Source organism: Alternaria conjuncta (assembly GCF_024043145.1).
Source record: "Alternaria conjuncta strain BMP 0040 chromosome Unknown scaffold_4, whole genome shotgun sequence".
Classification (NCBI taxonomy): Eukaryota; Fungi; Ascomycota; class Dothideomycetes; order Pleosporales; family Pleosporaceae; genus Alternaria; species Alternaria conjuncta.
In genome coordinates, this window is record NW_026250093.1 from 1,211,252 (window position 1) to 1,224,073 (window position 12,822).

The 12,822-nt window shown below is 52.6% G+C and overlaps 7 protein-coding genes across 7 annotated transcripts; 4 read left to right on the top strand and 3 right to left on the bottom strand.

The window, feature by feature from the left end:
* Positions 1-150: 150 nt before the first annotated feature.
* On the top strand, positions 151-1,221 carry J4E85_003246 (uncharacterized protein; the record flags this gene model as incomplete). Its single annotated transcript, XM_051467515.1, has 1 exon — positions 151-1,221. One exon carries the CDS (start codon positions 151-153, stop codon positions 1,219-1,221), a length of 1,071 nt encoding a protein of 356 aa, XP_051328674.1.
* Positions 1,222-1,894: 673 nt separating this feature from the next.
* Positions 1,895-2,470, bottom strand: J4E85_003247 (uncharacterized protein; the record flags this gene model as incomplete). The annotated part of the gene is made up of 1 exon (XM_051467516.1): positions 1,895-2,470. One exon carries the CDS (start codon positions 2,468-2,470, stop codon positions 1,895-1,897), a length of 576 nt encoding a protein of 191 aa, XP_051328675.1.
* Positions 2,471-4,611: 2,141 nt separating this feature from the next.
* On the top strand, positions 4,612-6,458 carry J4E85_003248 (uncharacterized protein; the record flags this gene model as incomplete). Its single annotated transcript, XM_051467517.1, is given in 5 exon segments — positions 4,612-4,977; positions 5,090-5,217; positions 5,442-5,783; positions 5,833-6,397; positions 6,417-6,458. 5 exon segments carry the CDS (start codon positions 4,612-4,614, stop codon positions 6,456-6,458), a joined length of 1,443 nt encoding a protein of 480 aa, XP_051328676.1.
* Positions 6,459-6,913: 455 nt separating this feature from the next.
* On the bottom strand, positions 6,914-7,283 carry J4E85_003249 (uncharacterized protein; the record flags this gene model as incomplete). The annotated part of the gene is made up of 2 exons (XM_051467518.1): positions 6,914-6,956; positions 6,985-7,283. 2 exons carry the CDS (start codon positions 7,281-7,283, stop codon positions 6,914-6,916), a joined length of 342 nt encoding a protein of 113 aa, XP_051328677.1.
* Positions 7,284-7,719: 436 nt separating this feature from the next.
* J4E85_003250 (uncharacterized protein) lies at positions 7,720-8,880 on the top strand (the record flags this gene model as incomplete). The annotated part of the gene is made up of 1 exon (XM_051467519.1): positions 7,720-8,880. The coding sequence occupies one exon, from the start codon at positions 7,720-7,722 to the stop codon at positions 8,878-8,880; it is 1,161 nt and encodes a 386-aa protein (XP_051328678.1).
* Positions 8,881-9,850: 970 nt separating this feature from the next.
* Positions 9,851-11,197, top strand: J4E85_003251 (uncharacterized protein; the record flags this gene model as incomplete). The annotated part of the gene is made up of 1 exon (XM_051467520.1): positions 9,851-11,197. One exon carries the CDS (start codon positions 9,851-9,853, stop codon positions 11,195-11,197), a length of 1,347 nt encoding a protein of 448 aa, XP_051328679.1.
* Positions 11,198-11,793: 596 nt separating this feature from the next.
* J4E85_003252 (uncharacterized protein) lies at positions 11,794-12,340 on the bottom strand (the record flags this gene model as incomplete). Its single annotated transcript, XM_051467521.1, has 2 exons — positions 11,794-12,080; positions 12,139-12,340. 2 exons carry the CDS (start codon positions 12,338-12,340, stop codon positions 11,794-11,796), a joined length of 489 nt encoding a protein of 162 aa, XP_051328680.1.
* Positions 12,341-12,822: the final 482 nt, after the last annotated feature.

The window sequence follows — 12,822 nt, forward strand, 5'->3', positions numbered from 1 at the left end:
TTGGCGAGGCTTGATTGCGTCTTTACCGGCTGCTGCTCTGACGCAAGAGTCGCGTCGTGCTCCTTTCCTTCCTTTCCCACCAGCAATACCAAAGGACTTGGCCAACAAAAACACCCTTTGGATTCGACGTGTACCGCATCCAAGTCCGTCATGTTCCGCCGCCCGGGTGCAGGCCGCTCCAAGGCTTCCGCAGATACTCTCTGCCAGAAGTGCTTGAAGAGAGGACACTACAGCTACGAATGCAAGGCGCCCGCGCAGGAACGCCCGTACAAGTCTCGGCCTTCTAGGACACAGCAACTACTCAACCCCAAATTGCAGCCTAAACTCACCACCGAGGTACCCGAGGACCTGCTGCGCAAGAAGGGTGTCGCCGATGAGATCTTGAAGAAGAAGGAAGAGGATCGCAAGCGCGCGCGCTCACTCTCTACGTCGTCTGCAGACTCTGTCTCCACCATCTCGACCAACCGCTCCCGTTCCCGCTCGCGATCTCCCCCACGACACAAGCACAACGGACGAAGACATCATGGGGACCACGACAAAGCGCTGCGGAAGCGTAGCAGGCGCTCGGTCTCTATGGACTCGCGCTCCTCACGCGCATCCGACACTGCAGACAGGAACACACGGCGGCGCATGAGCTCCTTCAGTCCTGGTGAGCGAGGCCGCCGAAGAACCAGATCCAAGTCAAGATCCAGGTCAGCGCGCATGCAGATATCACATGAGAATGCCAGGGGAAGAGCGCCGCGAAGCATGAGTGATAACGACAGGTCGCGGAGCAGGAGTGCAAGAAGAGACAGGCGGCGACCTGCTCGACGGTCAGTCTCAAGATCGCGGTCGGGGAGCGCGGATCCCATGGATACGTCAGACGAGCGTAACCCACCAAACGGAGCCCCAAGAGGCCAGCCAAGCGTCTCGCATTCAGTACATCGTGAGCCTTCCAGGTCACTCTCGCCATACCATAGCAGTCGCGATCGCAGCCCGAGTCCCTACTCCAAGCGCAAGCCTGTACGCCGATCGCGTAGCCCACACGAGGCAAGAAATGGAGGACGGGCCCGTGACAGTCCGCGTGGACCGGCAAGAAACCGTTTCGACGATCGGGCAACCGTCGCGAACAGCAGAGTTGCGCCGCCGCCAGCGCAAGCACCCCCACCCTCACAAAGAGAGCGCAGCCTGAGCCCATACAGCAAGCGTTTGGCCTTGACCAAAGCCATGCAGTCAGGGTAGACAGAACAGGGATTTTGTTATTTGGGCAAATGGCCAAAACTGTATACCGGCACTTGAAAACTTGCATTGAAAGTAGACGGTGGGCAAAGGACAGTCGTAGCACAATGGGTCATAATGGGCAATCAAATTCGGAGGCACGCCATCCTAGGGAAAAACTGAACAGCCTGGAGCCTACGTTGACGTGAGGTCACCTCCTTTGCAAGGTTTTGGGTCAATGTAGTCTGCAGACCTGTTCAGTTTTTCCCTTGTATGAGGTGCAGGCGCTATATTGGCTTCTGTGGGATGGAGGTCTGGGACTGGACCAATTCTAAGCATTGTGGGAAGGCGTTTCTCAATAATTTAATTGCCAAACGAATAGAGTTAAATAAGCTTTTGCATTGTTCTTCTCGATTCTTGATACGCCTCTTCTTTCTTTTTGTTCAAATGACTTTTGTAGGATACCAATTCCTTCTCTTATCACCTGATCACCATCCCAGTTCTGTGCAAACTTCGTCCCATGTCTTGACATGCCATCTGCCATATCAACTCCCCCCCTTCAAATGTCAATAAAAGAGCTGCTCATGGTTAATTACCAGACGATTACTAACAACATACCGAATTCCAACCGTAGCCCTTCGTCGATGAAAGGCTACAGGTTGTATGAACGATGCCTCAATTGCGTTACCGAGGATTCTCAGTTGAATCCGAAGACCCACTGTCGTATCGAGATAGGATCGCGACCAGACGAGTCCTCTGTAATGTTCTCTTCCATGTAGTTGACGACTGCGGAGGGCGACTGTCCGTATACCCACTTGAAAGCATTTTCAATTATTCCAAGATCGTCATCCCCAAAACTATCGTAGATGAGGAATCTCTCTGCGAAATCGTTCCGAGTCTGTTGGTGTTGGATGTATTGTCCAAACGTGATGTTGCAGCGTTCCCGAATTTTTCCAAAGTCTGCCATGGCCTTCAGGTAAAACCTCCCGAAAGCGAGCGCTTGGCGGCTCATCAGATCAACGCGCTGTATCTGTCCCAGGACATTGCTGTAGGCTGCCTGAATAATAGTGTGTACCAGGTCCGAATCCGTCAAGTTTTCTAGACAGTGCAGGGTGATGCTGGCGCATATGTACAGCTTCATCGCGCAGTCCACGATGAAGGCCAAGAGGACTGTATCAGGCTTGTTGAATCTACCATGCTCGATTAGCCCCAGTGACCATAGGGTCTCTTCAGACGAAAACCATGGTGTACCGTAGGGTCCTGGTCGTGGCATGAAGGTGTTGATTGAGGGTGCTTTAGGGGCGCAACATAAGGGCAGCACCGTCGTATCATCTCGGGAAGATCTCCGGACTTGCTGATTAGAAGTTCCGAATCTCATGGCGTGATGACTCGCGCCTTCCTGGGCCGATTGCATGTGGAAGCTGGATTGATGTCGACCTGCGAAGATCTGACCTGGCTGAGGATCTGTGTAGAAAGACCTACGGAGTGATTCTTAAGGAAAGACAAAAGTACCCTTGCGACATCGGAAAGCCTTTATACATGCTATCGATTATTATCTGTTAACTTGCATGATTGATGTAATGGTTGACTAGTGATTTTTCTTGGGGTGCATGGAGACCTCGGGAACCTTGGTTGACGCGAGCAAGACACGCAATACTCTAAGAAGATACTGGAACATGATGGCCCTTTGTACAAATCAAGATGTGATATGAAGTATCTCCCGCGGAGTGTACATAATGATGATGAGTTGTGTTGTTGGCCAAACCCGCCCGAGGTCATGACGCGAAGACGGACGGGAATTGCGAGCTAGATAAGCCGCTAGCGCGCCAAGCAAATTATTTGTGCCATTCAATTTTCTCCGCGAAGCTCCTGCTCTTCTTTTCTTCACATATTGTCAACGGTCTCCAATAACCCTAAGGTCCTTCCTTTACGAATGGATTTGCCTTTTCCAGAGCAGACCCAGAAGAAATGCACAGCCGTTCTAATCCTGCAACTCGTCCACGTCGACTTCGGTCGGTATTGGAGTTGCGGGTTCGCTTTAGGCCAACATACTTCGGTGCGCACCACTCTCAAGGGCCTTGTGACCCTGGTGTCGACTTCGCCGTGATGAAGAGATGTAGAATTCATGGCGGAGATAATTCCCTGATGATTATTATGCGTGGCGCTGGGGGCTATATGCGTTGTCCCGTCACCGGTATCTAGGTCCGCCCCCACTTACTGGTAACCATAAGCTGCACGGAGCTGGAAAAGGAACCAACCATTCGTGGTGATTGGTTTGCTGCTGAAGTTCGTTGTCGTGCGGATCTAGACTGTTGGGGTCAATGGCTACGAGTAATGCTGGAACACCCAGCTGAAAGACTCCCCGCGCCTCCACCCTGTGTCACTCCACAAGAAGCGAGATACGCAGCTTCGCATTGGCGGACAAGAGAGCGGCTGAGAAGCGGCTTCGGATTCAGCCTGAGTACGACGCCAGACCACTGGTTCCAATAACGGCATTTTCTTACCCTGTTGCTTTGATTCGGTCGTCCATGCCACACGCGGTATTCGTCGCAGCAGGGCACACTTGGCAGGTCGGCGCCGCATTTTCGCTGACTCTAACCCAGACCTATGTCTTTCTTCGGTCAGACGCCTCTGTCGGGGCCTGCAGATCACTCGTGTTTCCTATGCTGTGACTCCATTGGCGACCTGCGTCCCACCGCTGCTTGTATGGCTGACAAGAGGGTCGCCTAGCAATATTACGATGCAGTCAGATCGGTAAACCGGATTGCATCCCAACGAAGTGCGCCACGAACGACAATCGCGGACCTTCCACCTACACGCTCCTGGTGCCTTCTGTGAAGCACAATCACAGGCCTACACATCTCCACTCTAACGTCTGCGGCCCGCCCCTCTTTCTACGGCATCCTACAGCTGTCATTGCTTTGAAATACAGACTTCTCGCATTTCCTGCGTCTCACGTGTGCATGTTCAGGAACGTCATGAATGCATATCATGGCCTTCAATCTTCCAGGCGTGCTTGTTCTACTTAGCCTAATCACCCAGTCGTCATCACAGCAGGATGATCCCGTCAAAGGATTCTGTCGAAGATGGGGCCACTCAACGGCGCAGGTCGACTCAAGGCTTTACATCGATGGCGGTATGATAGGACAAGTCCCTTTCAGGTCAAACTACTCAAGTAAGTGAAGGTCGAAATACTTCTCGATTCTGTTTCAGCTGTCTAACTATCGACCCCTAGATGATTGGCTCTTGTTCAGTGATTTAAACACTTCGACCGTCGATGCGGGAATGCCAATTCAGTCCGCATACTCAAAGCCCGGTCATATACCTACCGTTTCAGGCGGCTATACTTGGGCAGATGAAACGAACAAATGCTTCTATCAATTCGGCGGAGAATTTGCCCCAGGTACTAGCCCCATGGATTTCAGCATGTGGACCTACGATGTTCTTCTCAACCAATGGAATACTACTGAGACAATTGGCGAAAAGAACCCGCAACGAGTATCGTATGGCGCAGGAACGCAAGTCGAAAGTCGTGGGCTGGGATTCTACTTTGGCGGCTGGCTCAGCAACAAAACAACACCCGGTTGGACTGGACCCCCAATGGCTACGAGCGGTCTGATGCGATTTGACATGTCTACCGGCGACTTACAGAATACAACCGGTCCAGATGACATCGGGAGAGCTGAAGGACAACTAGTATTTCTACCTGTCTCAGATAGCGGCGTGCTTGTTTACTTCGGTGGCATCGAAGACTCGTACCGCAACGGTAGCTTTGACGCAGTAGGTGCAGATGGAACCCCAGCCAAGTCTCCGTGCTAACTAGTCGTATCAGGCAAACATGAGTGTATGTCATCGAGAGAGCTGTTATGTCTGGCAAAGCTAATCTATCTAGACCATACATGTCTACGACATGGCTTCGTCAAAATGGTATACACAGACTGCTTCCGGCGATATACCTGACACCCGGAGGCAATTCTGTGCTGATGTCACCTGGCCCGATGACCAGTCGTCTTTCAACATGTAAGAAAATCTTTCTGGTCGTACAGCTGTAGAACACCTGAAGCCGGCTCTGGAGATCGTCGATATAGAAACAAAAGAAAGGTCATCAGAGCCCAAGATTTTCCAAGATTGCTCAGAATCTAAGAAGTCGCTGGGATATGCCACGCTGCCACTGTTGCAGTATCGTCTGTAGACTTAGTATACAAAGTGTGCTATGTTGATCGAGTTATGCTGACGCGCAACAGATACCTATATGGTGGATACGGCTTCGAAAAAGCAGCAGCGTACGACGACGTCTACATCCTATCGCTTCCATCATTCACATGGATCAAGGTCTTCAGCAGTGATGATGTTCCCTCTCAAGTTGGTCACGGAGGTTGTAGCGCAAACGTCGTCAACCATGCGCAGATGTTAGTCATAGGCGGCTGGTTTCCCCTTTACGACAAATGCGATGCACCCGAGGGACAAGGACAACACAACATGGTTCTAGGATACAACGGTGGGGACTCGAAGCTTTGGGACAAGTTTAGCCCTCAGCTAGACGACTACGTAGTACCTTCACCTATTATTGCCGCAGTTGGAGGCGGGTACGTCTTTACGGTCCATATCAAAACTTGTCACAGCTAATAAGAACAGGCCTACCGGAGGTGCTACAAAGACTTCGCCATCAACCTGGGGCCATCCAGATCTCGCTACTTACTATACACTCAAACCTACTTTCACAGCAAGATCGGCAACTCGCTCTCTTCCCTCAGCTACAGAGTCAGCATCTGGTGGAAGCTCAAAGAAGTCAAACGTAGCAGCCATCGCTGGCGGCACAGTTGGAGGACTGGTGGCACTAATTGTCCTTCTGTGTCTTATACTCTTCTGCTTACACCGGCGAAAGAAGTCTTTGAAGAAGAAAGAGGCCGAGACTCCGTCTAGTCTCCCACCTGCTGAACTTGCCACCACGGTTCCCCATGAAATGGCCGACACAGATGCTAGCAAGTATGTTTCCATGCACGACCAGGCAGGCTCTATCGCCCTTGCTCATTATCCTGGTCATGTTCAACAACACTCACACTCCGCTAGCCACGAATACAACTCGCCCTACTCGGCTCAAGGCCCTCCCTCGTACGGTCACGCTCCCCCATACATATCTCCTGTTGAAGGCGGGCACACAGGTCGGTCACCACCCGGAGAGCAATTCTTTACCGACGACGTTCGCAACTCTCCGCCAGGTCCTTGGAGTACCCAAGTTCAATATCCTCAGTCTGCACTGAGGCAAGACGGTCAACATTCGTATCCCACTCCAACCACAGCACGACAGTCTCCAAGTGATGCGCCTCAACAGCAGGTTCCAATCTACTACCCACGACCCAGCGATCCATCGACGCGTGCGCAATACTCTCCACCTTTGTTCCCCGACAACCAAGGAAGTCCGACAGGGACTCAATATAGTGGCGACGAACAACCCCGCAACATCAGCACTACGCACACTCCAGCGCATTTCTATGCTCAGTCACCAACACATGGATCTCCCGGGAGAGACAATAGGAGACCCATACAGGGTAGATTTGTGGAGGAGGGACACATGTGAGATGGATACATTTGTGAGCAATTTACGAGTATGTAGAAGGAGCATATTCGAATGCTGGTATATAGCTATCATCTCTCAGCAGTGGGTAATTTGATTTCTTCAACGAAGCTGCTACAACACCCTTCTGCTAGGCTACAGCTAGAACACACGGGGTCCGGAGCCAACTTCTCCAGGGAGAAGTCTAATATCCGTTAACGTATCGTGCATACGCAACTAGATTTGGATACGGTAACATCTCGGGCCATGTTCTCCTTGGGAAGAGCGCTTCGACTGCCGCCATATCTTCGCTTGTCCAGTTCACCACAAGATCGTCCCATGCGCTCTCGTCGAGGGCCTTGTCGCACTGCGCTAAGTGGAAAAGGACGAGTGCGGAATCGAGCTTAGTTGCTCTCCACTCGATGGGCCAGATATCTGGGAGATCGTCTTCGTGAGCCACCGGTACATCTTCGATGGAGAGCAGGTCTATGCTGGTAGCCTGCTTCTGCGTGTCTGTGAGGCGATCGGTCATTCTCGGCGATATATGGCTACTAGGATAGATACAAATAATGTAATAGCGAAGAGTTCAGGAAGACAGGAGTTTTTCCGGCAATGTATCGCTCAAATTCATCCAAGCCATCACGATGGACATGTTGTGACCTCGGGAAGGTCGTGAAACAGTCAGTCTTTGATGGAACTTGCACATAAGCGTGACGACAGATTGGAATACTAGGAAAAGTCTGCAGAGAATCAAATGTGAAGCTGTACAATTCTCGATCGAGTGAGTGTTGAGGCCTCACAGTCATGTGGAAGTCGGGGATTGAATACTAGCGCGTTAACACGTGTGATCGCGCTTCAGTTCCGCCGACGCTCACACGTCACCCACACGTTTGGTCGAATGCGAGGACACATGTCCTCAGCGACACCACAGCACTCGCCGACTCGCCCATGATAACGCGACACCCACAATGTTCAACGTGCGCTCGATTGTGCTGCTGGTAGTGTCCTACGTCGTCATCCCGCGCCTGACGTTTCTCCCCCAGAATGTCCACTCCATCCTCATCATCTTCGGGCCCTTCCTTATACCCCGCGTCCTCGACTGGATCAACCTCGCGCGCGCAACCGGACGGAGCGTACCAATACGGCCGACGCCCCCGAGGGTCCAGCAGGCGCTGAACTTGCTCTTCGCGAGCGCTGTCGCGTGCCTCATTCTTTCCTTGTCGCGATTCGCACCGGACAACATATTTCTCAAGACACAGAGCCACATACGAACCGAGACGAGTGTCTTGTTTGCACGGCTACGGCACCTCCGGCCGCTTACAGACGAGGACGATGCCTTGCGGACAAAGTTCACCTCGAGTGTGCGCAACAAACTGTTATACCTGGCATATGGCCCGGACACGCTGTTGAACTGTGTCTGGTGCACCACAGCCAACGGAAACGACCAGCAAAACCACTTCCTGTATTCGCTCCCCAAGATCGTCACATCGCACATATTTCAACTAGGGGTTCTTGGTCTCGCGACGTCATCGCTTGTGGGAAGTGAAGGCTCGCGGTTCCGCACACACGCAACGATTGTGGGACTGCTCATGATGGTGGTGGAAGTGTGGTACATGGGCACGTACGACATCACGCTCAACAAGCGCGCACAGTACGTGCAAGATATCGATTCGGCCTACTGGCGTGTCCGCTTTCTACGCTACGTCACCTTCGCAGTGGTAGACATGGCTTTCGCATTTGTCCTCTGGGCTACAAGCACGAACCGCTGGCTCGCGAAGCCTGATTCCATCGCCGAACGCATCGAAGCAACCACACGAACGTCCGAAGACACCTTCAACAAGATGCGCGCGCTTGCTCTACTTACAAACTCGGTAAACCGCGATCCAGCGTTGCGAGGCGTGCGCGAGGAATACTGGAGAACGGAGGGCAAGGTTACAGCGGAAGTCGTGCAGGACGAACTTGTGACGGAACAAATCAATGCTGCAATCAGCAGAATGGACTTTAGCACGCTTGAAGGACGAGTTGGCGAGGTTGCAGATGGCATCATGAAGGGCATCGATAGCTTGAGGGCAAGCCAGACATTGGCGGCGAGTCAGGTCAGCGATCCGTCGTCATCTCCGGCATCGTGAAGTTCACTTTGCGACGGATAGAGGTGGTGGCGGGCTATGTACGGGCAGGCATCGTGACGGGGCCTCGGTAGATAGCGCCATTGAAAAGACTGCAATCGGCATGGCCGTCGTAGAATATGATACCCTGTTGTTTTGAAAAGGTCACTTGAGCATTTTTTCCCTGCGGTGAAGTTCCCCATCGCTTGTACCGCTGATTACCGAGCTACGTCGCCCTCTCCCACGAGACCCCAACTTCATGCTCTGGAAGTTCAGTCCGACATCGCAGATACTGCGCATCATCACTCGTGCTACCCCGACATTTAAACAGGCCCGATATGGCACCGCTTGTTATACAATCCCCCATCTCCATGTCCGGGGATCGGACGCGTGAACTGGTCGCGGATACTAGCGGTAGGTACAAGGATACCGCAGGCTCGGCACACACGCCCTACGCCCGCCATGCGCATCCTTAGTCCTCAGGTACGCTAACGTCACGACCCCGGTTTCGACGGCTTCTGGAAGACGCGTCTTTCGGCGTTCTCTTCGACGGCAAATTGCTTGTGTGATGTCCAACCAACGAGAAAGACGTTTGATGTCATAGAAGGAAGAGGCAAACGGGCGCAATCAGTCTCCAGACTGGTTTCTCTGGAGAGAGGGTCTAAATCGGCTGCAAGTGGAACCCTTTATCTTTGCATTCTTGAAGGGAACACACTAGACCGCCGCCGTAATCCGCAGGCGGCTGGGCAGACATTACATCGATGGATCGTTCGGGTAGGTGGGTTTGCTCCCGCGCGTGTGATAGGGACGCGTGTGACTCTTGACCGAATTTTTTCAAGGCCTTTGTATAAGAGCACGTCAGGGTACCCGTCTTCTCATTCCACATTGAACTACTTACTTCCCCTACCCTACAGAAGCAATCGTAGATTCTGTGTCTACCCGTTGCTATCTCAATTGTTAGCTTAACGACTACCCGATCTTACACACAGCAATCATGGCACCCAGCGCCGTCACACCCCCGAACCATATCGAGACTGTTACCGAACTCACCCAAGACGGCATCAAATCTGCGCTTCTCAAGAACGCCCCAGCACAAATCGACTCTGCATCGCTCACAAACTCCATCACTGCCACACCACCAAACGAGCCCGCAAGCAAAAGCCAAGATGTCGTCGACGCACCTCTCGCTGAACTCGATGCCTCCAAGGTTTCTTGCACATTCACCAGTGCCCCGCGCTCCGTTCCCGCTGTAGGCTCAGCAGAGATGGCCAGCCAGAAGGTCTGCACCGACCACATGGTGCAAGCTCAATGGACTGTCGAGTCCGGCTGGGCAGCACCTGAGCTCAAGCCCTACGGCCCGCTCTCTCTCGCACCCACAGCCTCATGCCTGCACTACGCAACCGAATGTTTCGAGGGCATGAAGCTGTACCGCGGATACGACGGCAAACTTCGTCTTTTCCGCCCAGACCTGAACTGCCGCCGCATGCTCATGTCCACGAACCGTATCGCTCTCCCCGCATTCGACCCTGAGGAACTCCTCAAGCTCATTGTCAAGCTTTGTGCCACCGATGGTGCCAAATGGCTCCCCAAGGACCGACCAGGACAGTTCCTCTACATTCGTCCCACCATGATTGCTTCCGACCCCGCTCTCGGTGTTGAGCGACCGAAAGAGGCTCTTCTGTTCGTCATCCTATGCTGCTTCGCACCTATGGGCGACATGAGCGGTGGTATCAAGTTGCTCGCCTCCCAAGACGACATGTGCCGCGCATGGCCCGGCGGTTTCGGCTACGCCAAAGTTGGTGCCAACTACGGTCCCTCGCTGGTTGCCCAAGGCGAAGCGAGAAAGCGGGGATACCACCAGATCCTCTGGCTCTTCGGCGACGACTGCACCATCACCGAGGCAGGCGCAAGCAACTTCTTCGTCGTGTGGAAGACCAAGGAAGGAAAGCTACAGCTTGTCACTGCCGACCTTAACGAGCGTATTGTCCTCGACGGTGTAACAAGGAGGTCTATCCTAGAACTCGCCCGCTCAAGACTCACTTCTTCCTCCCCTGCAGCCGATCTGGAGACTCTCGAGGTCGTTGAGCGCAAGTTCAACGTCTTTGAGATTGAGGAGGCGGCTAAGGAGGGCCGTCTTGTCGAGGCTTTCGCGGCTGGTACTGCGTGGTTCGTCGCTCCTATTAGCCAGATCCACTTCCGTGGAAAGGATATCGAGGTCCCTATGGTCAAGGGCGACTCTGGCGCGTACGCGAGCTACTTCAAGAGCTCCCTCAAGGGCATCATGTGGGGTAGCGACGGTATGGAGGGACACGAGTGGGGCCGTGTTGTCGACGAGGAGTAGATTTGTTGACACAAGTGGTGTCGGAGTTGCATGTGCATGGGAAAATGGCGTTTTGTTGCTTTCAGTGGTCAGCCATATCTTTTCGGTATTGGCCAAAAGCGAGGAGCATGGGAAGGACTTAGTTGTACGTGCGTGTTATTTGCTTGCAATAAGGGTTGCTGAGAGTATAGAGCCTAGATGATCAATCCACATTCAAATTCTACAAAATTTCACCTACATCATGCCACGTCAACCTAGGAAAAAACTTAACACCATAGAGCCTACATTAACGTTGGGTCGCCTACTTTGCATTTTTTATGTTGCTGTAGTCAGCACACCTGTAAAGTTTTTCCTTGTGTAAAACGGTCCTCACTATCTCAACCCTCTTACTCGCATCACACTTTCCTATGCAAGTCATAAAGTATAGGCCTATCTCTTAGCTACCGAGATATCAAAGTGTCGATTACCACAACAATGGGACGAACATCACGACACACACATCATTCACGCACGCAGTCTTAGTTATCCAGCCAATCGCCTACACTTCGTATCCCCGATTAAAGATTATCCTATTCACAACTACACGAACCACAAGTCCATCTCTCGAACATGCTACTCTACAACAGACCAGCGAACATGGCGACAATGGCCGCACCGGCAGGTACACCGAAAGAGCTACCGGCACCCTCGAAGCTGCTGGCAGTCGCGCTGGGCGCAGACTCGGACTCGGATCCAGTGCCAGTAGCGCTGGTCATGGCGCTGGTAGCGCTAGCAGCAGCGTGGGATTGTGTGGCAGCGACGCTGGCAACGGAAGCCATGGAGGAGGAAGCAGCGGCGCGGAGGGGCTCGGCGGCACCGCAGTAGGAGGTTACGGTGTTCTGGACGGGAGGCTTCTCGAGGGAGTCTACAGTAATGGGTTAGATCATCTGTTGGCTCTTTTCTTGTCTAATGGATGGACTTACCAGGGCAGTTGTTGTAGCAGACGAGAACGTCACGGTAGACGTCGCAGAGGCAGATGAAGTCGTTGCCGTTCTTGTTGCAGTCATCGATACGACCTTGGTAGCCCTGGACACAGGTGTCGACAATGTTCTGGGCGTCGCACTTGTCCTGCGCAGCAACGAAGCTGGCAGTGGCGGCAAAGGCAATAGCGGTGATGAAACGCATCTTGATATTCGACGATTGAGTTCGGAAGGGTGAAGTAGGTATAGATATCGAGGAAGTCGGTTCAAATTAAAAGGATATTAAGCTGTAAAACCGTTGATGCCCAAAGCGAATGGTGGGTATCGTAGTCTGATGAGTAGTGAATATCACCGAGAAAGGTAGGAGGACGGATAGACTTCGAGGAGTGCGACGACGAGAAGAAGAAGAGGAAGAGAAGAGACAGCGACGACAGGGGAGTAAAGAAAGGCCATGATTTAAACTTTCCACCCCTCGGGAAACCCGCAATCCCTAATCCCCTCTTGTCAAACACCAAACAAAACCAATAACCTTAATCCCCTTTCCCCGGAAGTACCAAGACTGAGAGTCAAGGCAAACAAAAAAGCATCAGTGCTTCCCCTTGCCGCGCATCTCTTCAAGACACGAGGCTAACGCCGTGTCGCTTAGTGTGTGCCAGGCTCGGAAGATAATAGCGGAAGAGAGGTGGT